This window comes from Danio aesculapii, chromosome 14, assembly GCF_903798145.1.
Source record: "Danio aesculapii chromosome 14, fDanAes4.1, whole genome shotgun sequence".
In the NCBI taxonomy this organism is placed as follows: domain Eukaryota; kingdom Metazoa; phylum Chordata; class Actinopteri; order Cypriniformes; family Danionidae; genus Danio; species Danio aesculapii.
In genome coordinates, this window is record NC_079448.1 from 46,979,993 (window position 1) to 47,004,784 (window position 24,792).

The following is a 24,792-nucleotide window of genomic DNA, read 5'->3' on the forward strand; positions in this document are numbered from 1 at the left end:
TCCAAAGAGCTTCTGTTCTGTTTTATGACACACAAACAAATGCTTATACAATGTTCAAGATAGTGCTGAAAGAGCTGTTCTCTATCATAAGGTCAGTGTTATGCAAGCGTATGGCTTGAATTAATCCCTCTTCTCTGCATAAAAAAACATTTATATGACTTAATATGACTTTTATGATCAGACTCAGTAAGTTTGCGTCCTCACTTCACTTAACCTAGGGCTTGAGTGTCCGCATATGTGGACAGCATATTTTGCTCTTAAATGGCTGTTTAAAATACTTTGAATGTTTTATATTTTGTCACAGGCATACAGTGTCATCCTGCTACTGTTTTGCAGCATATGAAATGTCCCAAACCCTATTTATAACTGTCCAAAATGGTGAAAGAATGTTGTTTTTACTCTCTGATAGTCAAAGCAAGTTAAAAAAAAAATTCTCTGTTATATATGCATTAAATAAATTCAGGAAAAGTGTTTTTTGTAAATTCGGACCACGAGTTCACATATATGGACGTCATTTTTCTCTAAAAGTACATCGTATCAAAAGATGATACTTGGATATTTATTCTAGTTAGATTCCAATAAGCCCAAATAGCAAAGAGAAATAAAAATGCATGGAAAAACACCTTGGGCCTCAAGAGGTTAAAGGGATAGTTCACCCACAAATGAAATCTGTCAGTTTATTTACCCTACACTTGTTCAAAACCTGATTTTCTTTCATCTGTTGAGCACAAACGAAGATATTTTGAAAAATGCTGGTTGATGTTACCCATTTACTTCCATAGTAAATGGTTTTTTTTACAAAGTTTCCAATTTTATTTATTTTTTACTTTTTTTATTTTTTATTTTTTTATTTATAATTTTTTTTATTATTATTTCTTTTTAGTTTAACAGAAAAAAGAAACTCCTAAAGGTAAAACTACATGCGGCACAGTACATGGTGAGGTAATTTTCTTTTTTGGGTGAACTATCCCTTTATTGTCCGCTAGCATCACTAATAAAATGAGAATTCTTACATCTTCCTTAAATTATGAATAAATAGTCAAGCTACAGCGGAGAAGTAGCTTCCGTAACATAATACAAGTGCTTCTTTTAGTGCGTTATTAGCAGTTATGTCCTATGACGTGGGTTCATTTGATATTCATTTATTTTCAGAAAAGAAGGGCACTTGCCCCCAGCATGCCGTTGTGGTGCCCTTCGTCTAACCTCCCATTCCTGCTGTCGTATTTTCCGGGCCAGCTGTCTCCTCTCGGGTTCACATTGGGTCTTGACCCCAGTTGCTCTGCCTTTGCCAAAATATGACAGACATTACCGGCTTTCCTCCACGCTGCGTTCGCTTTCCATTTTCTGCCTACGCAAACAAAGATGACGATTGAAGGATTTACTTCACTGACCGGACCCTATTTATAGCCCACGGCTTATTTCACAACTTCTCAACAAGAATACATGGGGAAAACAGGGAAGCCCCTAAGACACAGATTGGCTGTTGAAGATGCCTGCGAAATTATGCGAATGTTTTCTACTATTGTTGTCATGGTGTCCGTTAGCCATAGCCTAAATAGCAACAGGGTGTATAATTTGGTCCTGTTTCATTCCCACGGTTGGATTACATTAGCACCAATGGAGCTAGCATCTGCTGCTGTTTAGTGGCCAGTCATGCCTCATATAACCAGCACCTCTAGAGCACTAGCGAGATTAGCGCCAGTGTCACGCCAGATGAACTTCAGGCTCCAGCTGGGCTACCTATATAAGCCAGTGATATTGGAAAGTTCCTCCTGAGCCTCAGGGAATCCAATAAGCCTCTCATCTTTGCGCCGTCATTTGGGTGGGCCATTGCGTAACATCGCCTGGGACGGCCGGACATAGAGCGTGTGGTGGCTTGTTGATCAAAACATTGAGGGAGGGGAGCTGGGTAGGACTATTTATAGCAACCTTCATCTATAGCCAAGTGAGGGATAGTGTGAAAAGATAGTGAGGAATAGAAGCAGTGAAATGGGACACTGGCATGAATTTCGACAGGGGAATGGGGTATATGCACACAGACTTTTCATTTTCAGTTGCCACGTGGAAGATCTGATTTCTTTAATAATCAGTGATCTTCACTGGCTGATTGATATATGATATAAAGTGGATCTCAGACTGGACAAAAAGCACTGCATTTAACATTTTTCCCCACCATATGTTTAAAATATGCATACTACTAAACTTCTCTGACCACATTTCTAGAACTGCTCGACCTTGCAGATTCGCACTCTATAACATCAGAAAGGTCCGACCCTTCCTATCTGAACATACAGCTCAACTCATTGTTCAAGCTCTTGTTCTCTCTAAACTGGACTATTGCAACTCTCTACTAGCCGGGCTTCCAGCTAACTCTATCAAACCTCTTCAGCTGCTTCAGAACGCAGCAGCACGAGTGGTCTTTGATGAACCCAAAAGAGCACATGTCACTCCGCTACTCACCCGTTTGCACTGGCTGCCAGTTGCTGCTCGCATCAAATACAAAGCTCTGATGTTTGCTTACAAAGCGACCTCTGGCTTTGCTCCTTCGTATCTGCTCTCACTTCTGCAGATTTATGTGCCCTCCAGAAACTTGCGTTCTGTGAATGAACGTCGCCTCGTGGTTCCATCCCAAAGAGGGAAGAAATCACTTTCCCGAACTCTCGCATTCAATCTGCCCAGTTGGTGGAATGAACTCCCTAACTACATCAGAACAGCAGAGTCACTTGCTGTCTTCAAGAAACGACTAAAAACTCAACTGTTTAGTCTCCACTTTCCTTCCTAATCTGCAACTGCCTCTCTGGCTATACCACTAACTGTACTCTCTCTCTCTCAAAAAAAAAAAAAAAAAAACTTACATTACTAATGCTTAGCTTCTTTGACTTCCCACACCTGAATCTTGTCTATAGCACTTATTCACTGCTGCTCTTATAGATGTGTAAATTGCTTCCTTGTCCTCATTTGTAAGTCGTTTTGGATAAAAGTGTCTGCTAAATGACTAAATGTAAATGTAAAATATGGAAATACAGTTTTTAGCCCAGTTTTCAATGGAGTTTCTGCGCTAGTCTGTAGCTACTGACGGCGCTTGCATTTATGCGGTCTTTCATCTCGTTTTACGATTGAACAACTAAATGAATGCTTAGGTTTATTTAACTCATTGTATTTTAATTACATTACAACATCGATGCTGTAAAAGGAACCATATGAAATTGAAAATAGTCATATTAACCTTTAACCGGAAGTTTAACGTTGGCTGAAAAACACTAGAGGCTCTATCATAGACCCGGCGCAATGAGCAAGATGTGTATGGTTAGATTTGTTGATATTTTCAGACCAGCGCAACTGTAATTTTCACATTTTGCACCACGTTGTTTAAATAGCAAATCCATTTGTGCCACTTTGTGGACTCATGGGTGTTCCCATCTGAAAAGGAGGTGTGTTAAGGGGCATCGTTGGTGCGTTGCTATTTTGAAGAACTGAAATAGGCCACGCTATTGACCAACTGAAAGCTGGTCTGAAGTCCAGCGCAGACTGCGTTAGTTATGTGCCTGTGCAGGTCCAAATGCTTACACATTTGCTTAATACACACAGGATGTACAAAAACACACAAATATATTTACATATGAAAAAATGAAAAGATGGCAACGCAGTGGCGCAGTAGGTAGTGCTGTCACCTCACAGCAAGAATGTCGCTGGTTCGAGCCTCGGCTGGGTCAGTTGGCATTTCTGTGTGGAGTTTGCATGTTCTCCTTGCGTTTGCGTGGGTTTCCTCCGGGTGCTCCGGTTTCCCCCACAGTCCAAAGACATGCGGTACAGGTGAATTGGGTAAGCTAAATTGTCCGTAGTGTATGAGTGTGAGTGAGTATGGATGTTTGCCAGAGATGGGTTGCAGCTGAAAGAGCATCCGCTGCATAAAACATGTGCTGGATAAGTTGGTGGTTCATTCCGCTGTGGGGACCCTAGATTACTAAAGGGACTAACCCGACAAGAGAATGAATGAATGAATGAATGAAAATGAAAAGATTAAAATGTTATAAGAATTATTATTTTCTACATACATATAAAAAACACTACCATCCTGCCAGGCTTTTTCAGTGTATTCATGACAATTAGCATTTTTATAATGTTGTTGTTGTTGTTGTTGTTGTTGTTGTTGTTATTTTTGTTGTTGTTGTAATTATTATTATTATTATTATTATTATTATTATTATTATTATTATTATTATTAGCAGTAATATTTGTTTAATGCATATCTACATTTATTTTATTAAAAAAAGTTTAGATTTGTCCACCTGTGGGGTTTTGGAGACATATGCCTCACCATATGGGGCATAAGAACAGGATGTTTCTAGAATTCTAACGTTTGATTGCACGATTGCAGATCACCGTTTTCTGCTTGCCTGTTTATGAGATGTATGTGAATTTTTTGATTGGCTTTGTATTTATGGTGTTTCCATAGTGTTTTTTCTGCTATCCTTGTATTTTTTTAAGTGTAAGGCGCTTTGAAAATTAAGTTTTAAAGGCACTAAATAAAAGTAAATGCTATTATTATTATTATTATTAATATTATTATTATTATTATTATCATCACAAAGATCATTTAAATACAAGCAAATTAAGCTAAGCAGGGCTGTAGGAGAGTAGGGATTTAAACCTGGCTTCCTGGCCAAATTTGCCCTTTGGCCTCTGTTCATCATGGCATCCTAACCATCCCCATATAATAAATGGCTTCATCACTCTGTCTCCTCTCCACCAATCAGCTGGTGTTCAGTCTGGCGCAAAATGGCTGATGTTGCGTCATCCAGGTGGATGCTTCACACTGGTGGTGAATAAGGAGATTCCACTCAATGTGAAAAGCGCGTTGAGTGTCCAGAAAAGCACTATATAAATGTAAGGAAGAATTATTATTATTATTATTATTATTATTATTATTATTATTATTTATTCAAGTTGAGTATCTGAACACTGTACGACTTCTCAGAAAATCAGAAAAGCAGTGTTTATTTCATTTGCATCTTTCCTCTCTTGTATTTATCTGTGCTTGTAATTAGATTATCATGTGTTATGCAGAAAAATGCAAATGAGACCAAACAAAACAAAAACAAAAAAGCTGTTTAAATCAACAGGTGAAATTGTTTAATGATGTTTGATCATTTTTTCCGATATCGTGCTGGCCTATTTTGTAGTTGCTTGAGAGGATTCCAGAGAATGCAGTCCAATAAACTTTGGTTCCGACCACATTAATTCCCAAGCTAAACAAATGCAGAGGTTGATTATTGCTTTGTGGGTTTCCCAGTTTGTAATGTAGGATGCACACAGATTAACGTTAATGTGAAGACGTGAACGCCTCTACTCAAACAGCTTTTAATTGGTATATTTTGTTGGAAACTTGTAAACGTGTTCAATTGTGAGTGCCAACTACGGGTCAGTCAGTGCAAATTCTTACACTCTTGTTAGTGGTGGTGTTATTGCATTGAAAAAATGTTGACACATCTCTCAAACTCTTCTAAAAGTCTCTTGAAGAAATGCACAGAGCTTTAACATTTTATTTAACAACAGCACTGGCCAGTGCATCCAAGTCCTAATGCTCAACAAGGCTTTAAATGCTCTGTGTCAGAAGTTCTTAAGAGCCAAAGATTGACCGAGTTTTGCTGGGCCTTGTGGGTATCAACGTAAGCAGATGCGTTTCCTTTTAATCTTTTTTCCACTGTGTTGTCCCTCAATTCTTGGAGCGCTCAAACTTGGAGGCAAAAAGCCTTTGAAAGCTTCTTATCAAATTTCCGTTTTCAGATTTGGCAATCAAGATGCAGGACAGTCGTTTCCTAACTGCACTGTACCACTGAGATAACTGCAACTTTTGTTTGTGTAATATAAGCATTTCAGTTTCCACATGGTGTGTTTATGCTTTTCAGAGCACGTTAGCAGTTTATTATTTAAAGAAATAAATTAAAAAAAAAACATGAAAATTATTAAAAAATTGTATTTAATTTAGTTTGAGCTTTTTTTTTTATGTTTTTTGAAATGCTTTCATATTAAGTATTGTTTTGTGTCTTGGTTAAATATTGCAATAGGAATCACCGTCACAGATTCAAGAGTTGTTCAACCTGGTATGTGTAAGATTTGTTTCCCATCATTGTGATTACTTGTCATTAGTTTTGAACTACTTGTGCTGTTTTTCTTTTTATTTGCAAAGGAGATGAGAACAAAGCACCTCTTCTTGAATTGATTTGCATTTTTTAAACAGATTAATTTATATGCATTGAATACATACGCAAGGTTTCTGTGCATGACTACATTTTAGGATACGAATACAAAAAAAAGAGCATATACGTGAATTTCAGAATTCGGTGTGCAAAAACCTTTAGACTTGGATCTCAAACCTTAACATTCAAAGCTGCCAGAGCTCTGAGATCATTAAGATTTTGCATATTAATATATTAAAAAAATGCTAATGAAAATTTCAGAATTTATAGTCCAAAGACCTTTTAGACTTGGATCTCCCTCCTCACTTTCTCTTTTCTCAAACCTCACCATTTAAATGTGAGAGAGATCTTTAAGATTTATGAATACGAAATTAAAAGCATACGTAATTTCCTGATTTTTCCGTGTGCAAAGACCTTTTAGACTTGAATTTCCTTTTTCACTTTGTTTTTCGCTCTGAGACCTCAGCATTTAAATGTGAGAGAGCCTTACGAGAGATACGAATATAAAAAAAAAAAAACGCAAAGTCGCAAACGACAATTTCTGAATTTATTGTGCAAAAAATCTTTTACATTTGGATCTCCTTCACTTCCTTTATCATTCTGAAATCTGAACATTCAAATTTGAGAGAGCTTTTAGATCTTTTCACATCTAGAGGTTTGTTTCAGAACCTGGCACATTTGCCCCTCTAGCTCAGTTTGTTTAGGCATATGTGTAACCCGCAATCGCATTTTGATATACGCCAAAACAATTGGTTTGAGACTGCCTGGATGACTATTAACGACTATCAAATCTGATCTTTATTTTGTATTTCATATTGGATTTAAGTCAGGTGATTGGCTGGGCCATTCTACAGATTGATTTTCTTTCCCTGAAAGCATTTGAGAGTTTCCTTGGCTGTGTTTTGGATCATTGTCTTGCTGAAATGTCCACCCTGGTTTCATCTTCTGATGATCTGAAACCGCTAATATCAACTTAGTAGTTCTTCTGCAACCCTCTGTCCTTCCTCACACTGAGAGATTTCAGCTGCTGTCTTTTTTACACCTCCCTTTCTTTGTGTTCAATACTTTTACACTGCGCCATTTCATTTTATTACTTCATTTGTAAACTAATTAGATTTTTCTTTGCATATTTGGATTTATTTGGTTGTTATCAACCTCTGGTGAAAATTTCAAATCAACAGCACCTTTAGAAATATGTTTTCTGAGAAAAATGGTGATTTGTTCAATACTTATTTTCCCTGCTGTATATTTTTACAACCCTTGACAATTGAAATGAGGTTATGTATGAGAAATTATATCCTCTGATTTATATTTGGTGACTATCTCTGTGGGTGCCACTTAGGCATGTGCCGGTATCACATTTTCATGCTGCAATTAATCGATTGAGCTTTTATCACGGTATACGGTATTATCACGATATTGTAATTTTACTAGAGAAATAGGTAAAAAAACACAAAAAACTTCAGTTTCGTCAACTTAGTAACTTTAATAACTTTTTAATTAACTAAAAGTACTTCAAACATTTAAATACAAATAAATATAAATAAAACAATACACAATATAAAAGTAAACTTGAGCAATTATATCAAAGTGAATGTGCAAAGAGAAACCGTCTTCGATCAGCAATCCCTCTGCATTTTTTTGGAACCCAAAATATTTCCAAACCTCTGACTTTTTTTTTGAAGGGGGATAAATAGTCGGCAGCGTTCCTCCTTCCGCCATGCTGCTTCTTCGTGTGAGGATTAGAGAGCGGTGGCGCACACTGTGTGCACACAGTGCTACCACATGGGGGGATTGTTTACATCAGAGTGCGCATCAGTTCTGCGCAGCATATACGCAGTGTTTCTTCAAGCGGTTGATGGAAAATAAGCTAAGGCGCGTTCTAAGAATATAAATTCGGATCTATTATTTTTCACGGTATTTTGAAGTGCCCGCGATAACAATATCGTGCATATTCATTACCGTGATTTATCGCATTACCGAATACCGGCACAAGCCTAGTGCCACTATTCAAAACGAAAGCGCACCTTTTTGCTTAATCATCTAATTTCTCATCATCATAAATAAAAATAATGACGTATGACAGCTGAAAATAAACCAAACTCTGACCAATATGAGGAGTTTATGTGACTTGTTTTAATAATTTGGTCTGTTTAGAAACTTTGCTGTGTGAACTGTACCAAGAACAAAAAGAAACATTGTAATTAGGGCTGGGCGAAAATGCAATCTCGATAATTATTTTCCATATTGAACGATAATGATATCTATTCGATGTAAGTTTTTAATGCTTCCAGATTTAAAAGAGTATCCCAATAATAACTGAAGCCACAAAAATTAGAAGGCTCCATAAATGGCATAACATATTTTCAGCCGATAAATTTTCGGCGGCCGAAAATTTGGTACATCTCTAATATCAACACACTTTTAGATTCCCATTGCTGCTCATTTCTGCTGTGTGTTTGGCTCTTAGATCAATAGAGTAAAAAAGTCCAGGGCTTATCATTGTAATTGACATAATTTTTCGTGATTCGATATAATATTGTTTATTAGCCCAGCCCTAATTGTAACAATTTTAATCCCTGTTTCGGAAGAAAGCAATTGATCTATAGGTGTGAAAGCACCCCCTAAGATTAAATACAAAAAAACAACAACAATGAAAACTTCTGAATTCATTGTACAAAAACCTTTAGACTCAGATCTCCCTCCTCACTTTCTTTTTCACTCTGAAACCTCAACATTCAAATGTGAGAGAGCTTTGAGATCGGAGCCTCTGGTCACCCGCCAGCTTTCTGACTCATAGCCCCACGTGTGTCCGTGCCATCCGGAATTCCTCTTCTCACGTTTTCCGCTCTGCCGCTGTATGTCATGCATCTCCTCCACTCTCCATCCTTTCCGGCTCACTGACCGCTCCGCTACGCCCACAGAGAGCAGGGAATCCCTCCAGTTTCAGCCGGACTTTCTCTGCCCTAAAGAGCAAACAGTATTTTTCCAAACTCGTGTTTATAATCCCTTAAGTACTTGCGCTTAATTGAAAACCTTGGCCTTGATCACTACAGCCTCCCCCTTGAGCTGCTGCCCTCAGCACATGTCATTACACATATTGTGAATCATAGCTCTTAGATTAATGATTCATGTCTGTGTTTTTTCCTCTCTCGCTCGCTCTATGTGTTATTTTTATGCAGCGTTGAGGCTGGATGGGTGACAGAATGTGATCATGAACGTATCTGTTGACTCGCATCGCAAAACAAGGGACGCACAGCATGTGGATGAGTGTTTTGGTGCGGTTTGTACCTTGCGCGACTCTAACAGGGTAAATGTGCTGTAATTTTCAAATGATCCTGGCAGTCTTGTGTTTTTGTGGCTCCTGCTGCCCCTGCTGTCATGTCTGCCGATCTGATCAATCGCTGCTGTTTTTAGTTCAGAGCTTGGACAAAGTGACCCAAATTTACAGCTCGATGAGAGTAATGTGCTATTAGGGTTGGAGAAGCTAAAGCTATCCAATACAAGCGGAGTAATAAAAAAAGAAAGAGTAAAGGAAATGAAAAGGGGAGAAAGATAATAAATGGATAATTTCAAGTGCTACCCACATGTAGCCAGATTGAAATGCACTTTTTAGCCACGGCACATGGTTACCTATATGTGTCAAAAAAAGTGATTTCTAACAATATTTTTATTTATTATGGCGCTGTTATACACAGTTTCTTTTCATTAGGTTGAAGTTTAAAAAAAAGACTGTTGAAAATAAAGAAATCCACTGTTTGTTTTACTTCCATTCAGGAGCCATGTGCACCCATTGACAGGTAAAGTTTGCTGCTTATGTTTTGTACAGTATTGCCAAAGCATACTTTATATGTGTAAAATATGTAATATGTCAACATCATCAAATAAAAAAATATACAGCAAATGAGAAATAAATAACATAAAGGAATAAAAACGTATCTAAAAAGTATAATAATTACATGAATAAAAAATGGAGATTATTTAAATAAGGCAAATTAGTTAATTTACCATTTCTAACGGTGTACAAATATTTTGCAGCCAGTTTAGATGTCATTTCATCCCCTCTGAGTATATAGTTAAGTTGATCTGAGTCATTTGGATCAAAGAATTAATTATTAAATGTTTCCCTCGCTCTTGTGGCTGCGCACGTGCTGTCAGCTGGGAAGCCAAGCAAAATAAAACTGGCTTAAAATAAAAGTGTAATGCAAAAACGCATGAAATTAACGAAGACTTTCAGAAAGTGAAAGCAAAAGCTGAATCCTGGACGTTTTAGGAGATTTAGAAACCCCGCATGGACTCATTTTTAAGTCCCAAAAATGAATGTCTCTGTGGGTCTCTGCAGAGCACGTGAGATTGTCTGTGAGAGTATTGACAGTTCTCTCACACAGTCAACGAGAAGTAGGAAACGTGTAGGGCGAGAGGAGAATTACCACGGGTTAATTGATCATGTATGTTTGGCTATTGGGTGGATACAAAAAAAAGTGTAAAATGATGATAATGATATATACAAAAAATAAATGAAAAAAATCACCAAATATACCTGGGTGACCCGCCCAAATTACATTTGTGTTGGAAGCACTGATTTCATTTTAACCTTATGCAGTTTTACTGTTTTAATTCATTCATTCATTTTCTTTTCAGCTGAGTCCCTTTTTTTAATCTGGGGTCGTCACAGTGAAATGAACCGCCAACTTATCCAGCATATGTTTTACGCAGTGGATGCCCTTCCAGCTGCAACCCATCTCTGGGAAACATCCAAACACGCTCGTTCACACTCGCACACTACGGACAATTTAGCCTACCCAATTCACCTGTACTGCATGTCTTTGGACTGTGGGGGAAACCGGAGCACCCGGAGGAAACCCACGCGAAGGAGAACATGCAAACTCAACACAGAAACGTCAACTGACCCAGCCGAGGCTCGAACCGGCCACCTTCTTGCTGTGAGGCGACAGCACTACCTACTGCGCCACTGCGTCGCCCTAATATTTTAATAGCTTTTCATATTTTAAGCTTAAACTAGACAATAACAAAGTTTGAGAACACTGGTTTACTATAATAAGAAAAAATATATTAACCAAATATATTTAAATGGATAAAAACTATTGACTTTATTCTACAATGTGAAGTTCACTCATTTTTGCAATTTGTTTTAGAACTTCTGATTCGGTTGCCTGTATGGAAGAAATGACTAGTAAAATAAATGGCAGAAAGCGGTCAAACTACTTGCTCTACATACAAGTGTGTTCATGACTATGCATAAAAAGCAGATTAATAAAATAAGAAAATATCAGTTTGCAACAACAAGCAGCGTAACAAGGTGTTTTAACATCTGAAAATCAGTGAAAGTGAATGAGTAAAAAAAAAATTTCAATTGCTGCGCCCGCTCGTACGTGAAGAATAAGGTCAGCTGTAGCGTGTAATTCTTGGATGTAAGGTAGGTAGGAGTAGTAGTAGCAGCTGTAGTAGTAGTAGTTGCCAAAGTAGTAGTCACCGTTGTAGTAGTTGCCATACTAGTAGTTGTAGTAGCTGGAGTCGTCGTTGTAGTAGTTGACATAGTAGCAGTCGTAGTAGCTGTAGTCAGCATTGTAGTTGCTGTAGTAGCTGCCATAGTAGTAGTTGTACTAGCTGGAGTTGTCTATGTTGTAGTAGCTGCCACAGTAGTTGTAGTCGTAGTAGCTGTAGTCGTCATTGTAGTCGCTGTAGTAGTAGTCATTGTAGTAGTTGCCGTAGTAGTAATATTAGCTGTAGTCATTGACGAAGTAGTCATCATAGTAGTTGTAGTAGTAGTTGTCAATGTAGTAGTCATTGTTGTAGTAGTTGCAATGGTAGTAGTCATAGTAGCTTTAGTCGTCAACCTAGTAGTAGTTGCCGTAGTCATTGTTGTAGTTGTCATCATAGTAGTCGTCGTAGGAATTGCACCAGTTGCCAAAATAGTAGCTGAAGTCATTGTAGTTGTCGCCATAGTCGTAGTTGCCGTAGTAGTTGCAATTGTTGCCATAGTGGTCGTAATATTTGTAGTCGTAGTCGCCGTGATTGTAGCAGTTGTAGTCATCGCCATAATAGTTGCAGTCATTGACGTAGTAGTTGTAGTCATCGCTGTAGTAGTCGCAATCGTGATCAGCATAACATTAAGAAAAATGAAATAATTTTTCCAGTTCACAAGACGTTGCTAAAATATCAGAGGATTTATAAGAGTTTTATAAATGCATTTGATTGCCACCCTTTTTAAAATAAAACTCACACAGTCATGTCATTATCATATTTGTATACACCTTGTGTAGCTGACAGCTAACTGTAAAACTACATGAAACTTTCAGTAAGCAATGGAAAAAAAAAACACCATAAACAGGTTTTGTATTGGTTCCTGTATAGTTTGTTTGTTCGTTATGAGTCTTTTTTGCGTCTCTGTTTCCTCCTTTAAGATGTAATCATTTACATTGACTACAGAGGGTTGCAGAAAATCATCATAATAGAGAATCTTTGATTAAAGAAAATACTTGACATGGACAAGCATCAACAATACGAAACTGCAGAATCAATGAGTATTGCTATTAAATTTTAACTTTTTTTTTCATTTAATATTAAAGGTTTACAAAACACTTCTTTGGTCCTTCAGACACACACTCACACCAAATTCACACCACTGGTTTTGCAAATGTTGCTTTGACAGCACACTCAAACATACAGAGAGATTGGCGTGTCTAAAGGGAGTGAACGTTGACTCCCTAAATTCATTAGATTTCTCTCAGCAGATGCACATCAGATGGTCAGATTGTCGGTCACACCTCCAGCTGCTGAGAAACTAACAGTGCATTCATGTTGTGTTGTGCGTCCACAGGCCTGTAAACTGCATTGTAGGCTGATCAGAGTTTATAAACCTCAGCGAGTCTTATTTGATTTTAATTGAAGTCAAGAGGTCAGAAGTGAAGGGCGGTGCTGAAAACACATCTTTTCTTGTTATGAGCTCCGTTTAATCTCCCGTTGCTCTCGTTCTCAAATTGCTTCCCGCTGTTGTTTTAATAATAGTGATCCTGAGATGAGCGTAGGCAATTTTCGGTGTGCCATCTGCATTATTTATCAGCACAACTATTAATTATTTATCGAGTGCTGTCATGAATGGGGCTGTTGTGTTTACACGTGGAAAGTCGTTTCACTGAGAAGGGCATTGTGAGGACTTGTGTACGTCTTTATTCAAATTTGATTCAATACCAATGACTGTATATACATTTAAATTGCAGTATGTTATGTTTTAAGGAAAGGATTATTTTTATAGTTAGTAGGCTAATAAAAACACATACAATGGTGTTGCATATGTGCATTTACATTGTATGCAAATCTTTTAATGTTGTTTTTTTTGTACTCTAGTTTGTTGTTGAAATATACAAATTTTATTTAGCATTGAACATGACCTAGGGCGGCGCGGTGGGTAGCGATGTCACCTCCACAGCAAGAAGATTGCTGGTTCGAGCCTCGGCAGGGTCAGATGCAGTTTGCATGTTCTTCCCGTGTTTATGTGGGTTTCCTCCGGGTGCTCCGGTTTCCCCCACAATCCAAAGACATGCGCTATACAGTAGGTGAATTGGGTAATCTAAATTGTCAGTAGCATATGAGTGTGTATGGGTGTTTCCCAGTGATGGGTTTTAGCTGGAAGGGCATCCGCTGCATAAAACATAGGCTGGATAAGTTGGGGGTTCATTCCGCTGTGGCAACCCCTGATTAATAAAGGGACTAATCTGAAAGGAAAATGAATGAATGAATGAATGAATGAATGAATGAATGTGACCCATAGGGAGACACGGTGGCTCAGTGGTTAGCACTGTTGCCTCACAGCAAGAAGGTCGCTGGTTCGAGTTCCGACTGTGTCAGTTGTCTTTTTTTGTGTGGAGTTTGCATGTTTTCCCTAGTATGGGTGTTTCCCAGTATTGGGTTGCAGCTGGAAGGGCATCCGCTGTGTAAAACATATGCTGGATAAGTTGGCGGTTCATTCCGCTGTGAAAACCCCTGATGAATAAAGGGACTAAGCTGAAGGAAAATGAAAGAATAAACATGACCCATACTGAGAAAACTTTCACTCTAGCTTGCATTGCATTGCATTGTGTAAAACCAGGTTATCTCAATTATTCCACACATATATGTATAAAAAATAATAAAAATTACTGAAAGACCAACACGTTCTGACGGCAATTTATAACTTTTTGATTTGGTAAAATCTCACTCATACATTTTAGTACGATTTGCTCATTCCCCAATGACGGTTGGGTTTAGGGCCAGGGTTGGGTGCCACGTCTCCTATTTAAAATCGTACGTTTTCGTATGACTGAACTCTTATGAATTTATATGAATTAGCCACTAAGCTGACAAAACATAGAATAGTTACGTTTCCTTGTGAGATCAGGCTGAAATGCATGCTGCATCCGAAATCACATACTTCCATACTATATAATACACCAAAACAGTATGCAAGCCAAGTAGTATGTTCGAATCCATAGAATTTGAAAAACAGTATGCGAGAAGTTCCCTGATAACTTACAATTTCTGGTGAGATTCTGAAGTGCGCATCAGATGGACACTACACTATCCCATGTTGCACCACGAGAGAATGAATGGGAGTGAAGCGAAGCAACTGATGGGTTGGTCACATGATCATGACAAAATGGCGGATGTAGTACAAGTTCCATTCATATTACTCCTATCATACTGTATAGAACGTACTTTTCTAATGGTCGTAAATCCAAATTTCGGAAGCAGCCATAGTTTTCATTAGGGATGCACCAAATTATCAGTTCCTAAAAATTATTGGCCAAAAATGGCATTTTCGGTAGCGCTACACTGGTTTCATGCCAACCCAGGTAATATGACTCAACTTGAGTCCTTCATTGTCAATAATTTTACTCTCAATAAAATGTGGTCATTTATATTGCAATTCAAGTTAAATTTAAAAATGGCCAAGTGTATCTAGAATGTTCGGATTTGTTTTCGACCCATGATTGTCATTTCGGTGCAGCCATAGTTTTCATAACTTAAAGGTGCAGTATGTAAGTTTGACATCCAGTGGTTGAACTAGGTATTAAACTCCTGGATCATAACACATTTTCACTAGGTCTCTGACGAGTCCATGCAAGCACAGGTTGCCACATTGATTTGAGTGTGCTTGACTATCGATTGAATTTTAAAATTCAGAGCTTTAGAGCTGTGGCTCAGTTCAAGCCAAGTTAACAAATGTCAATCATTCAGCATGTGCATATAATAATGTTAGTGTTAAAGAGGTTTAATATGTATTCATTTCATTGTAAACTTTACCATTTTGCTGGAGTGCAGCGCAGCACAGCGCAGTAACATTATTCTGTGCTTCCGAATGGCTGTATTTAAATTTCTTTTGTGCTTTGTCTGGTGCAAACAATCAAATTGCTTATCGCTTCAAATCTTGTCACGTGGTGTTTTTTTTTAGGACACTCATTTACAATGTAACCTGCTTACCTAATGTTTACCTTCGTAATATTTATATTATTTGCTAATTATTAACCATATGTTAACTCTGAATCTGCGTCTCATTTTGGTATCTGTCCACCGGAGGTCACATTTCGGTCACGGACGCATGCTTTGAGAGCCTTTCTTTCTGAATGAATGAAATACGTGGTTTTCCAATAAGGCAACCTGAGTGCTGAGATATAATTGGCTAAACTGGCATTGGGCGGGTTAAAAGAACCAACACAAAGAGAAATGTTCCAGCATGTAATACATATTATCAAAGCAGAATATCCGACTTCAGCATTGTTTATCAAATAAACAAGAATGTTCACTTAGCATTAGGCTTGGGCGGTAATATGGTAATATAGTATACCGCGAGATCTAAAAATAGCAACGGTGTCAGTTTCAATACTGTTATACCGTCATAAAAACAATGCACTTAAATAGGAGACGAGTATTAAATAATAAATATTATTTATTTAATGCCTAAAAATGCGTATAATTTATCATCACGGGACAGTGTGGAGGAGAGAGAGAGAGGTGAGGTAAGATGGCGAGTCACACACACCAAGTGACCTGGTCTCGAAAAAGAACACAACATCTACAGTTTGGCAGTATTTCGGGTTATGACCAAACGAGAAGGGAGACGTGGTAAATACCAACTAGAGGTCTGCATTCCCGCTGCTATGTAAATGAGAGCGCGATACTGTGTGTCGCTTGGTGCTCTCTATGTGTGTGAATGAGAGAGCCAGAGAGAGCGTGATGCTGTCCGTCACTTGTTGCTGTCTGTGTGTGTCCGTTTGTGAATGAGAGCGTCTCGCGCAGAATCTCTAATAGGAACAAGACAAACACGTGACCGCGATCCTAAGGTCGCATATATAGTTTTCAGTTTCTGAATGGTTTAGGCACAAGCCAACAGTTTGGTGATGCTGTCTGAGCCTTATATCATATATTTTTCTTATTATGTACGGTAATACTGGATACCAAGTTAAAATGGGGAGGAGGTTTGACAGTATTAAAATTTGGATACCGTCCAAGCCTACTTAATATGTTTGAGGATATTTAAGAAACATGCTATGATATTTTTATGCTTTAGAAGAGTCAAAAACTTACATACAGCACCTTTAAGGTACTACTGTACACCATGAAAGCAATACAGAATGTTAATATAAATGTTAGTACATTCTTGATCTTGTAACACAGAATGACCTCAAACAAACTGCAAATTTGGGACACAAATAATCCTGGGGTCAATTCAATATTCAAGCAAAACTCTTTACTTTAGGAAGTTATATGAACACCAATATGAGACGTCGACTCTTTAACCCATATCGGTATAATCTCAATCAGTTCCTTCTTTAAAGTATAGTCAAGTAAACCCAGCCACAGTCACACATGCAGTGACACTTGCGGGTCTCACTTCCTCAGTCTCTCCAGCTTTATAAATTAAACCTCACAAGTGTCATCCTACTTCCTCTTTCACATGTTTGATCCCTCTCTTACACACTAAAGCAAATTCATCTTATTTAATCTTTTACCTTTGAACTCTTTGTCTAGTTTACCACAGAAATGTCCAGTATGTGAAGCGTTCAGTTGGGCAGCTTCAGCTGTAATATAGTAAACCAGCTCTGCGACTGCAAAGAGTTGTTAACCTTCTTAAACCATTAGTCAGTTAAGGGCAATTGCATCTGCTGTCAGTCATGTTGTTTAGACCTTCACACACCCTCCATTGATGACAATAGTAATGATGATTTTACACAATGAACTTTGTTCAGATAAAACAAAAAACAAGTATAAGGGTGTTTCTATCTTCTGCTTTTACTGTTTTTGTAAAATCTGCTTTTATTTACTCACCCTTATGTACAGACTGAAATGCGGTTATAGTTTTAGGGGAAATCTCCTCTTGTTGACAAGATTCACAAAATTCAATCATTCAGTATTTAAACCTCAATGGCTCAGGGTAGGGGTTAAAGTAGAGTTCAGTTGTCAGTGAATAACAACTTTTGAGGAACATACATTTAGCATGTGGTCTCTGGACGTGGTGTGAAAGTCATATGATCTCTGGTTCATTTAATGGTGACTTGGTTTAATTGTGTTCCTGTTATGTGAAATTTGGCTTTTGTTCTTTATCATAGTAAAATCAAATTTGTTGGGCGTTCTACAATTTCCACGGATGCCACTTTATTCAGAATATATCAGACATTGATGCTTTAATGCAGGGGTCAGCAAACTTGTTCCTGGAGGGCCGGTGTCCTGCAGAGTTTAGCTCCAACCCTAATCAAACACACCTAAACAAGCTAATCAAGGTCTTGCTAGGTATACTTGAAACATCCAGGCAGGTGTGTTGAGGCAAGTTGGAGCTAAATCCTGCAGGGACATCAGGACTGTGATTGGTGACCCCTGCTTCAATGTTTTTAAACTTTCGTTACAGATAGCCATATTTATATTGCATTGTTATTTGGCTTAATTAAGATATTTCCTTCTATTATCTCTCCCTTCACAAATGACTTGCTTTTCATTGATTCATTCATTTTTCTTCAACTCAGTCCCTTATTTATCAGGGTATGGACCACCAACTTTTACCACATATGCGTAATGCAGCGCATGCCTTTTTTAGCCACAACCCAGTACTGGGAAACACCCATACACTCACAAACTATAGCCAATTTTGTTATTCACCTATAGCGCATGTATTTGGACTGTGAGGGAAACCGGAGGAAACCAACACGAGGGAGAATGTGCAAACTCCGTGCCACTCCTGTGAGTTTGTGAATTTGTGGTGCTCAATTCACTCATGCTTCACTTAACAGCTCAAACGTAGCAGCTATAAAAGTGTAAATATGCCCTTTATAGTTATAATAAAGGTACAAAAAATCTTTTCAAAAGGTACACTTTTCTACTGATAGGGGTGTTTTTTGGTAACACTTTATTTTGATGGTCCATTTGAGTATTAGTAGACTGTCTGTTTAAAATTTGTTGATACTGCTCCTTCAACAGACATTTAACTGACTATAGGAAACTTTGCAGGTACATGTCAACTTACACTAACCCCAACCTAACAGTCTAATTAAAATCTAATGAGAATAAGTTGGCATGTAGATGCAATGGAACTTAAATTCAACAGACCATCAAAATAAAGTGTGACCTATTTTTAATACCTTTAAAGATACTATGAGGTACACATTTGTACTTTTTAGGTATTAATATGTACCTTTAGGGACAAACATTTATCTTTTTGAAGAGGAAAAACTTTTGTATGTTTATTTCTGAGAGTGTATTAATTAGCATTTCATAATGTTACATATTCTCTGATATCTGCATTCTGCTCCTTGTTTTTTTTTTTCGGTTGATTTTTAGATAGACCCAAACATTGGGTTGTGTGAGTACTTGAGCACAGTATCTGTATTAGTGCATCATTAATATCCAGTCACATTCTTTCTTGCTTTGGATTAGTCAGATTTTAGTTTTTAGGAAGTTTTTCAGGTTCAAAAGTTGTATGGATTCCAGTAAATGTTTTTGCCATGCTCTATATTAGCTGTAAACTGTATTATCTTAAGCCAGTTAAAGTGTAGCCTGTTATAGACTGAGCTACTATTAGCTGTGTTGTGTGTGTCTGTGTGTGTCTGGATGCCTGCAGGCGAATCGGTTTGAGCTGCTCTTTTTTTTTTTTTACTCATCTGTTCCCTTGGGCTGCTTGTGCCCATAATATCACACATTTCTGTCTCCACTGGCTGTCACCAGTCCTAGTAGAGACTTAATCTACCTGGAGATCTGAAATGAGTGCTACTAGAGGGTAGGGCTGCACGATTCTGGCAAAAATGTGAATCACGATTTTTTCTTAAATTCAAGATCACGATTTTCTCACGATTCTGTAAATGTAAAATAAAGGTTAATATGATTAGCCTATTATTATTGTTAATTCTCAAACATGGTAAAACAACACTAATAATAATAGGCCTGTGTGTAGGTATACTGTTGCTTAAAATGCTAAATTTTGTATAGTCATTATGGTGGACTTGAACAGACTTCCATGTCTTGTTTGTTAATTTACAGTAAAATGATGACATCAGAATATAACTATTCATAATTATAAAGTTGATTTATTATGTTTAAGACATGTGCTTGTCATCTGTTATTGACAACATTATTAGACCATTTGTTTTCACTGGTAAAATTAGAATTTTGTCATTATCAGACTCCTTCTTGCGTTATATTTAACATTATATATAGGCTAGGGTTGTTATACTGACACAGTAAACATTTATTTTCATGCACAACACTCTTCGCTATGAAAGAAAACATATCAAATGTTTGTCTTAATCATAACTGTAAATTGCGATATGATCATTTTAAATGTGTGCACAGGTTTCACTTTCACTTCCGAGTGCGGCTCATGGCTGCCGTCACTGTGAGAAAAAACACATACTTGCAAATCAAACCTCCCGCTCGGCCCTCAAACGATGGCTCCGTGCAACAAACTGAACTTCATTACCTGTTATCCACAGCCTATGCAGCTTCTGTTCACTAAAGTAGGCGTCATAGACTAGCTCGCGTGTGTTCTCGGCAATGTTGCCAGATTGGGCGGTTTTGAATTTATTTTTGCGGGTAAAAAATGACATAGGCGGGTAGTGTAAAATTGGGCGGTTTTGTAACGGCGTGCCCACCAGCCCCGGTCTTCACTTATAAACCTGTTATGATCCCCCAAAGAGGTGCCATAGTCCCCGTTCTCCACATACAAACGCAAGATAAGATAATGTAAGATATTAACATTTATACACATAGTTAGACCTGTATATAATCTTTGTTAGTGCTGTCAAAAAATTACCGTGTTCAAAAATAGTTTGTACACATGGATTTATTGAATGTATGTTTATTACATGCCACCTTTTCTTCTGTTTTTCAGCCAATTTCTTGAACTTTCTCCACTTCATTAGCAAAAACTTTTGAAAATCTATAAAAACTGTTTGGCATTTATCATTTTGGCTGATTTAAACTATTATAAATAACATAAAACAGAAACATTTTGATGTTCTCATGGTCATTCCTATGTAGAAGAACTGCCCTTCTTTGAGTCTCGCGTGTCATCAATGACATCATGTAAAAACAACCTATAGTAAGTTAATAATTACAGGTTTTTAGCTTTTTATTTTTTTTATGTCTTCTGTTTTTAATGCTCAGGATAAGAAACTCAAACATGTTTGTGACTAGGCTATACTGCGGTTTGGAAAAGTCAAGGTTTTAAAACCACCCAAATTTTCTGTAATACCGTTCCTAATGTATGTGTACGATTTTTTTTATTTACATTTTTTGTTTGTTTTTTAGGACAACAGTATCTTCAACAGAAAAAATATCCAAAGATGACATTTTAATTTGTAAAGAAGTCTGTGTTTTTGAAACTAATGAAGTCAATTAATCATTTTAATTATTTAGCCTGACGTGTTTACTGCTCCAAAATATTATAAATCTTTCAAAAAATAAAATATATTGTTTTCAAAGGGGAAAAACATTTGTTTTTTTTATCCAGACATTTAAAAATGTTTTTTAGAGCAGTAATCACAATACAGTAATACCGTGAGATTTTTATCCAGGGTTATCATACTGTCAGAATCTTATAATGGCCCATGCCTATTTGTGACTAGTGAAGGGGGAGAAAATGATGGCAGACATTTGTCTTTTTTTTTTTTTCCCACTGAGGAGATCTGTTAGCTTTTTTGCTTTTATCAAATAAAGGCTGTTGTTTCATAAAAGCTTTTCGCATTGTTTACTTTGTGTTTGACCATTTCTCTCTCTTTCGCCCTCAGGTTATGAGAAAACAGAAGACACGTCTGAGAAAACCTCTCTAGCAGACCAGGAAGACTCCAGACTAATATTCATCAGTCAGCCCCAGTTTACCAAATTCTGCAGTAATCGTGTTAGGTAAGGACACACTTGTTCTTCTGTGTGTATTGTGTGAAATATTGGTTTATTGAAGCAAGGATTGATCAGGTCTGTGTATTATACAGACGTTATTCTACTCCGAAAGGGTGAATGAAGCAAGTGAACCGTTCATTGCAATTTTAGAGTAAAGATTAGAGTAATAAACTGTGTAACGTTAGACGGTAACTGTAAAGTCAACTCGTTTTCTTGTTCGTCGTTGTCTTCTGTGCTAAACAAACTGTGTGGTGAGTTCCTGTGAGACGTGTTTATTCCCAGAGCTGCTGCTATGAATTTGTTTCACATCAAATGTCAAGTCAGAGATCAGCCAAGAAGAATGTGCATTCATCAGCCACTGAAAGTTCATGATTTCATGAGTCTATAATTAAAAAATGAGAGAGATTTTTGTTATAAACACATCTATCCACTTTAAAAGATGTGTTAGCCCCCTGGTGGTTTATGGGTTATTTTTACAATGTATTTATGCACCTTACATTTAGATTTACATTTTTGTAAGCTTCAAAAAAATGGCCACTAACTAACAACATTATACAGCATGGAAGAGCCAGGATAAAATTTAAAACTACTGTGACCACTGTTCGTCTGACAGATGAAAGTCATATACACTACCTGACAAAAGTCTTGTCGTCAATCCCAGTTGTAAGAGCAACAAATAATAACTTGATTTCTGGTTGATCATTCGGAAAGGTGGCAGAAGGTAGATTTTTCCGATGAATCATCTGTTGAACTGCATCTCAATCATCAAATGCTGCAGAAGACCTACTGGAACCCGCATGAATTTCCCGCAAGATTCTCATAGGGATTGGTTAAGTTTGGGGAAGGAAAAATCATGGTTTGGGGTTACATTCAGTATGGGGGCGTGCGAGAGATCTGCAGAGTGGATGGCAACATCAACAGCCTGAGGTATCGAGACATTTGTGCTGCCCATTACATTACAAACCACAGGAGAGGGCAAATTCTTCGGCAGGATAGCGCTCCTTCTCATACTTCAGCCTCCACATCAAAGTTCCTGAAAGCAAAGAAGGTCAATATGCTCCAGGATTGGCCAGCCCAGTCACCAGCCATAAACATTATTGAGCATGTCTGGGGTAAGATGAAATCAAAGAATCTTGATGAACTCTGGGAGCTCTGCAATAACTCTTTCTTTGCCATTCCAGATGACTTTATTAATAAGTTATTTGATTCATTGCAGAGATGTATGGATGCAGTCCTCCAAGCTCACAATATTAAGCCTTTTTCCACTGCACCATGACTTTGTTCTATATTGGACATTATTTATGTTAAGTGACACAAGACTTATGGGTTAATTTTCAATTTAATTTAAAATTGATAGACGTCATTCAGAAGCATTAATGGCTCTTGCAGAACTTTTGAAACCACAATGTCGGCATCAAACTCAGTAGTTTTCAGAACAGAGGTTATATTTAATGTCACAGGAACAAAACCCCAAAGTGAACAGACTGTACTGCCTTGGATGGATGGTCCAATAAGGGTTTGAAAAAGATTTTAAAGATGGAGCTGGAAGGGACCGTACAAATAAAGTATCACATTAAAGCTAGTGAGGTTTTGACAGAAGACAAAGTGTTGCTGTGTCCCAGACGCCACAATGGCTCACAGCGGCCAAGTTTCGTAATGGACTCAGTGATGTATGGCAGGAGAAAAGACTATATGCTGTAATTAACAATTATATTGAAGAAATTGTTCATCAAAAAATGAAAACTGGCCCATTTATTCACCCAACAGATCAGATGGAGCCAGGGAAATTGATTTGGAGTAAATCATTTAGTAGGATTTGTGAACTGAATCCAATGTGATTGGTTCATAAACTTTCACACACGTCGATGCTTGGTATGTTTCATTTCTCTAGAGCAGTCATCCCGATGAGTCTCTCTCAGATGTAATTTATTGAAACCCAAAATTCCATCTATTTGGACAGTATAGTAATAATAATGGTCACTGCTGTGTTATTACTTAATAATGTGGTATTCTGTGGCTACAGTGCAGAGCTGTACAGCCGTGAGTGGTGCCGCCGCCGCACTAAAGGGTTAAGCACGTGTTTTTAAGTATAACCGCAGTTTACGACTTTGCTGCCAAGGAACACAAAGGGCCGGGATGCAAGCGAACAGAAATGCACAGTAGCTGTAAATACCCTGCTACTTGTAAATGAAGATGAAATAATAAAGCAAAGCATTATAATTACTTCATTAATCATTAAAAACTTAACAAGCTTTATTATCATGGTAAACTAGTTAAATGAAATGAGGATTCATTTTGGAAAGTAAAATTAAAGAAATAAAAGACAACTAAAATAAAAGTACAAACATACATACTTGCACAAATAAGTAGGCCTAAATAAATAAATAAATGCATACATACATAAATAAATAAATACATAAATAAATACATAAATAAATGAATAAAGCAGTGTTATAGCCTAAATATAGAGAGATGTATAGTATTTGTTATTTTAAAGTGATAGGACTAAGACAGTCAGTAAATAAGCTTTTTAATTTATGTGTTCATTTACATTTTCATTGTTGATTATATTTTATAATCTCATTTTATGTCTTTTTGTACATAAAAAAAATAAAATTAAGTCGGCATACTTAAAGACACACCGGTGAAACGGAGAAATGGTCCAGTGCATGGTCTAAAGGGCTCTTAAGTTGAATGCTACTTCATCAAAAGCATAAAAATAAATTGACCTACCTCAAGCAGATCACTAAAATTATAATAAAAAAGTAATTTTACCGCAGGACGTGAATTAAGTCCCGCAAGTTTATTTTTTAAATAATAAAGTTTCAGTTCAGTTTTCATAGCGTCAATGTTCTCCTTCAAATTATATATATTTATATATATATTTTTTTTCCACTTTTTTAAACTATTATTGGCTTAGTATCTTTTGTTTTTATTTCACTTTCAGTCACCTTGCATATGTGTGTGAAATACAGTGCTTGCATAACAGCATAAAAAAGGAAAAAGCTGTCAAAAGTTCTAGCTAATTCATCAAAATTAGCTACAGTATATTAAAATACATTTTGAGTATGCTTTCATAAGTAGATACATTTTGAAAACATCACTGTATGTGAACTTATTTTATCACAAGGAAAATAGTTTTTTGTTTGAATTGTCTCAGTTACACAGTGACTGACACAGAATTCACAGGAGGGCTACAATTTTGCCTTAA

At 37.2% G+C, this 24,792-nt stretch overlaps 1 protein-coding gene across 1 annotated transcript in view; it reads left to right on the forward strand.

The window, feature by feature from the left end:
- atp8a1 (ATPase phospholipid transporting 8A1) overlaps positions 1-24,792 on the forward strand; it is a 336,556-nt gene that overhangs the window by 36,607 nt on the left and 275,157 nt on the right. The window contains exon 2 of the mRNA XM_056471711.1: positions 21,473-21,587. Coding sequence (XP_056327686.1) covers positions 21,473-21,587 — 115 coding nt within the window. The remainder of the gene's footprint in view (positions 1-21,472; positions 21,588-24,792) is intronic.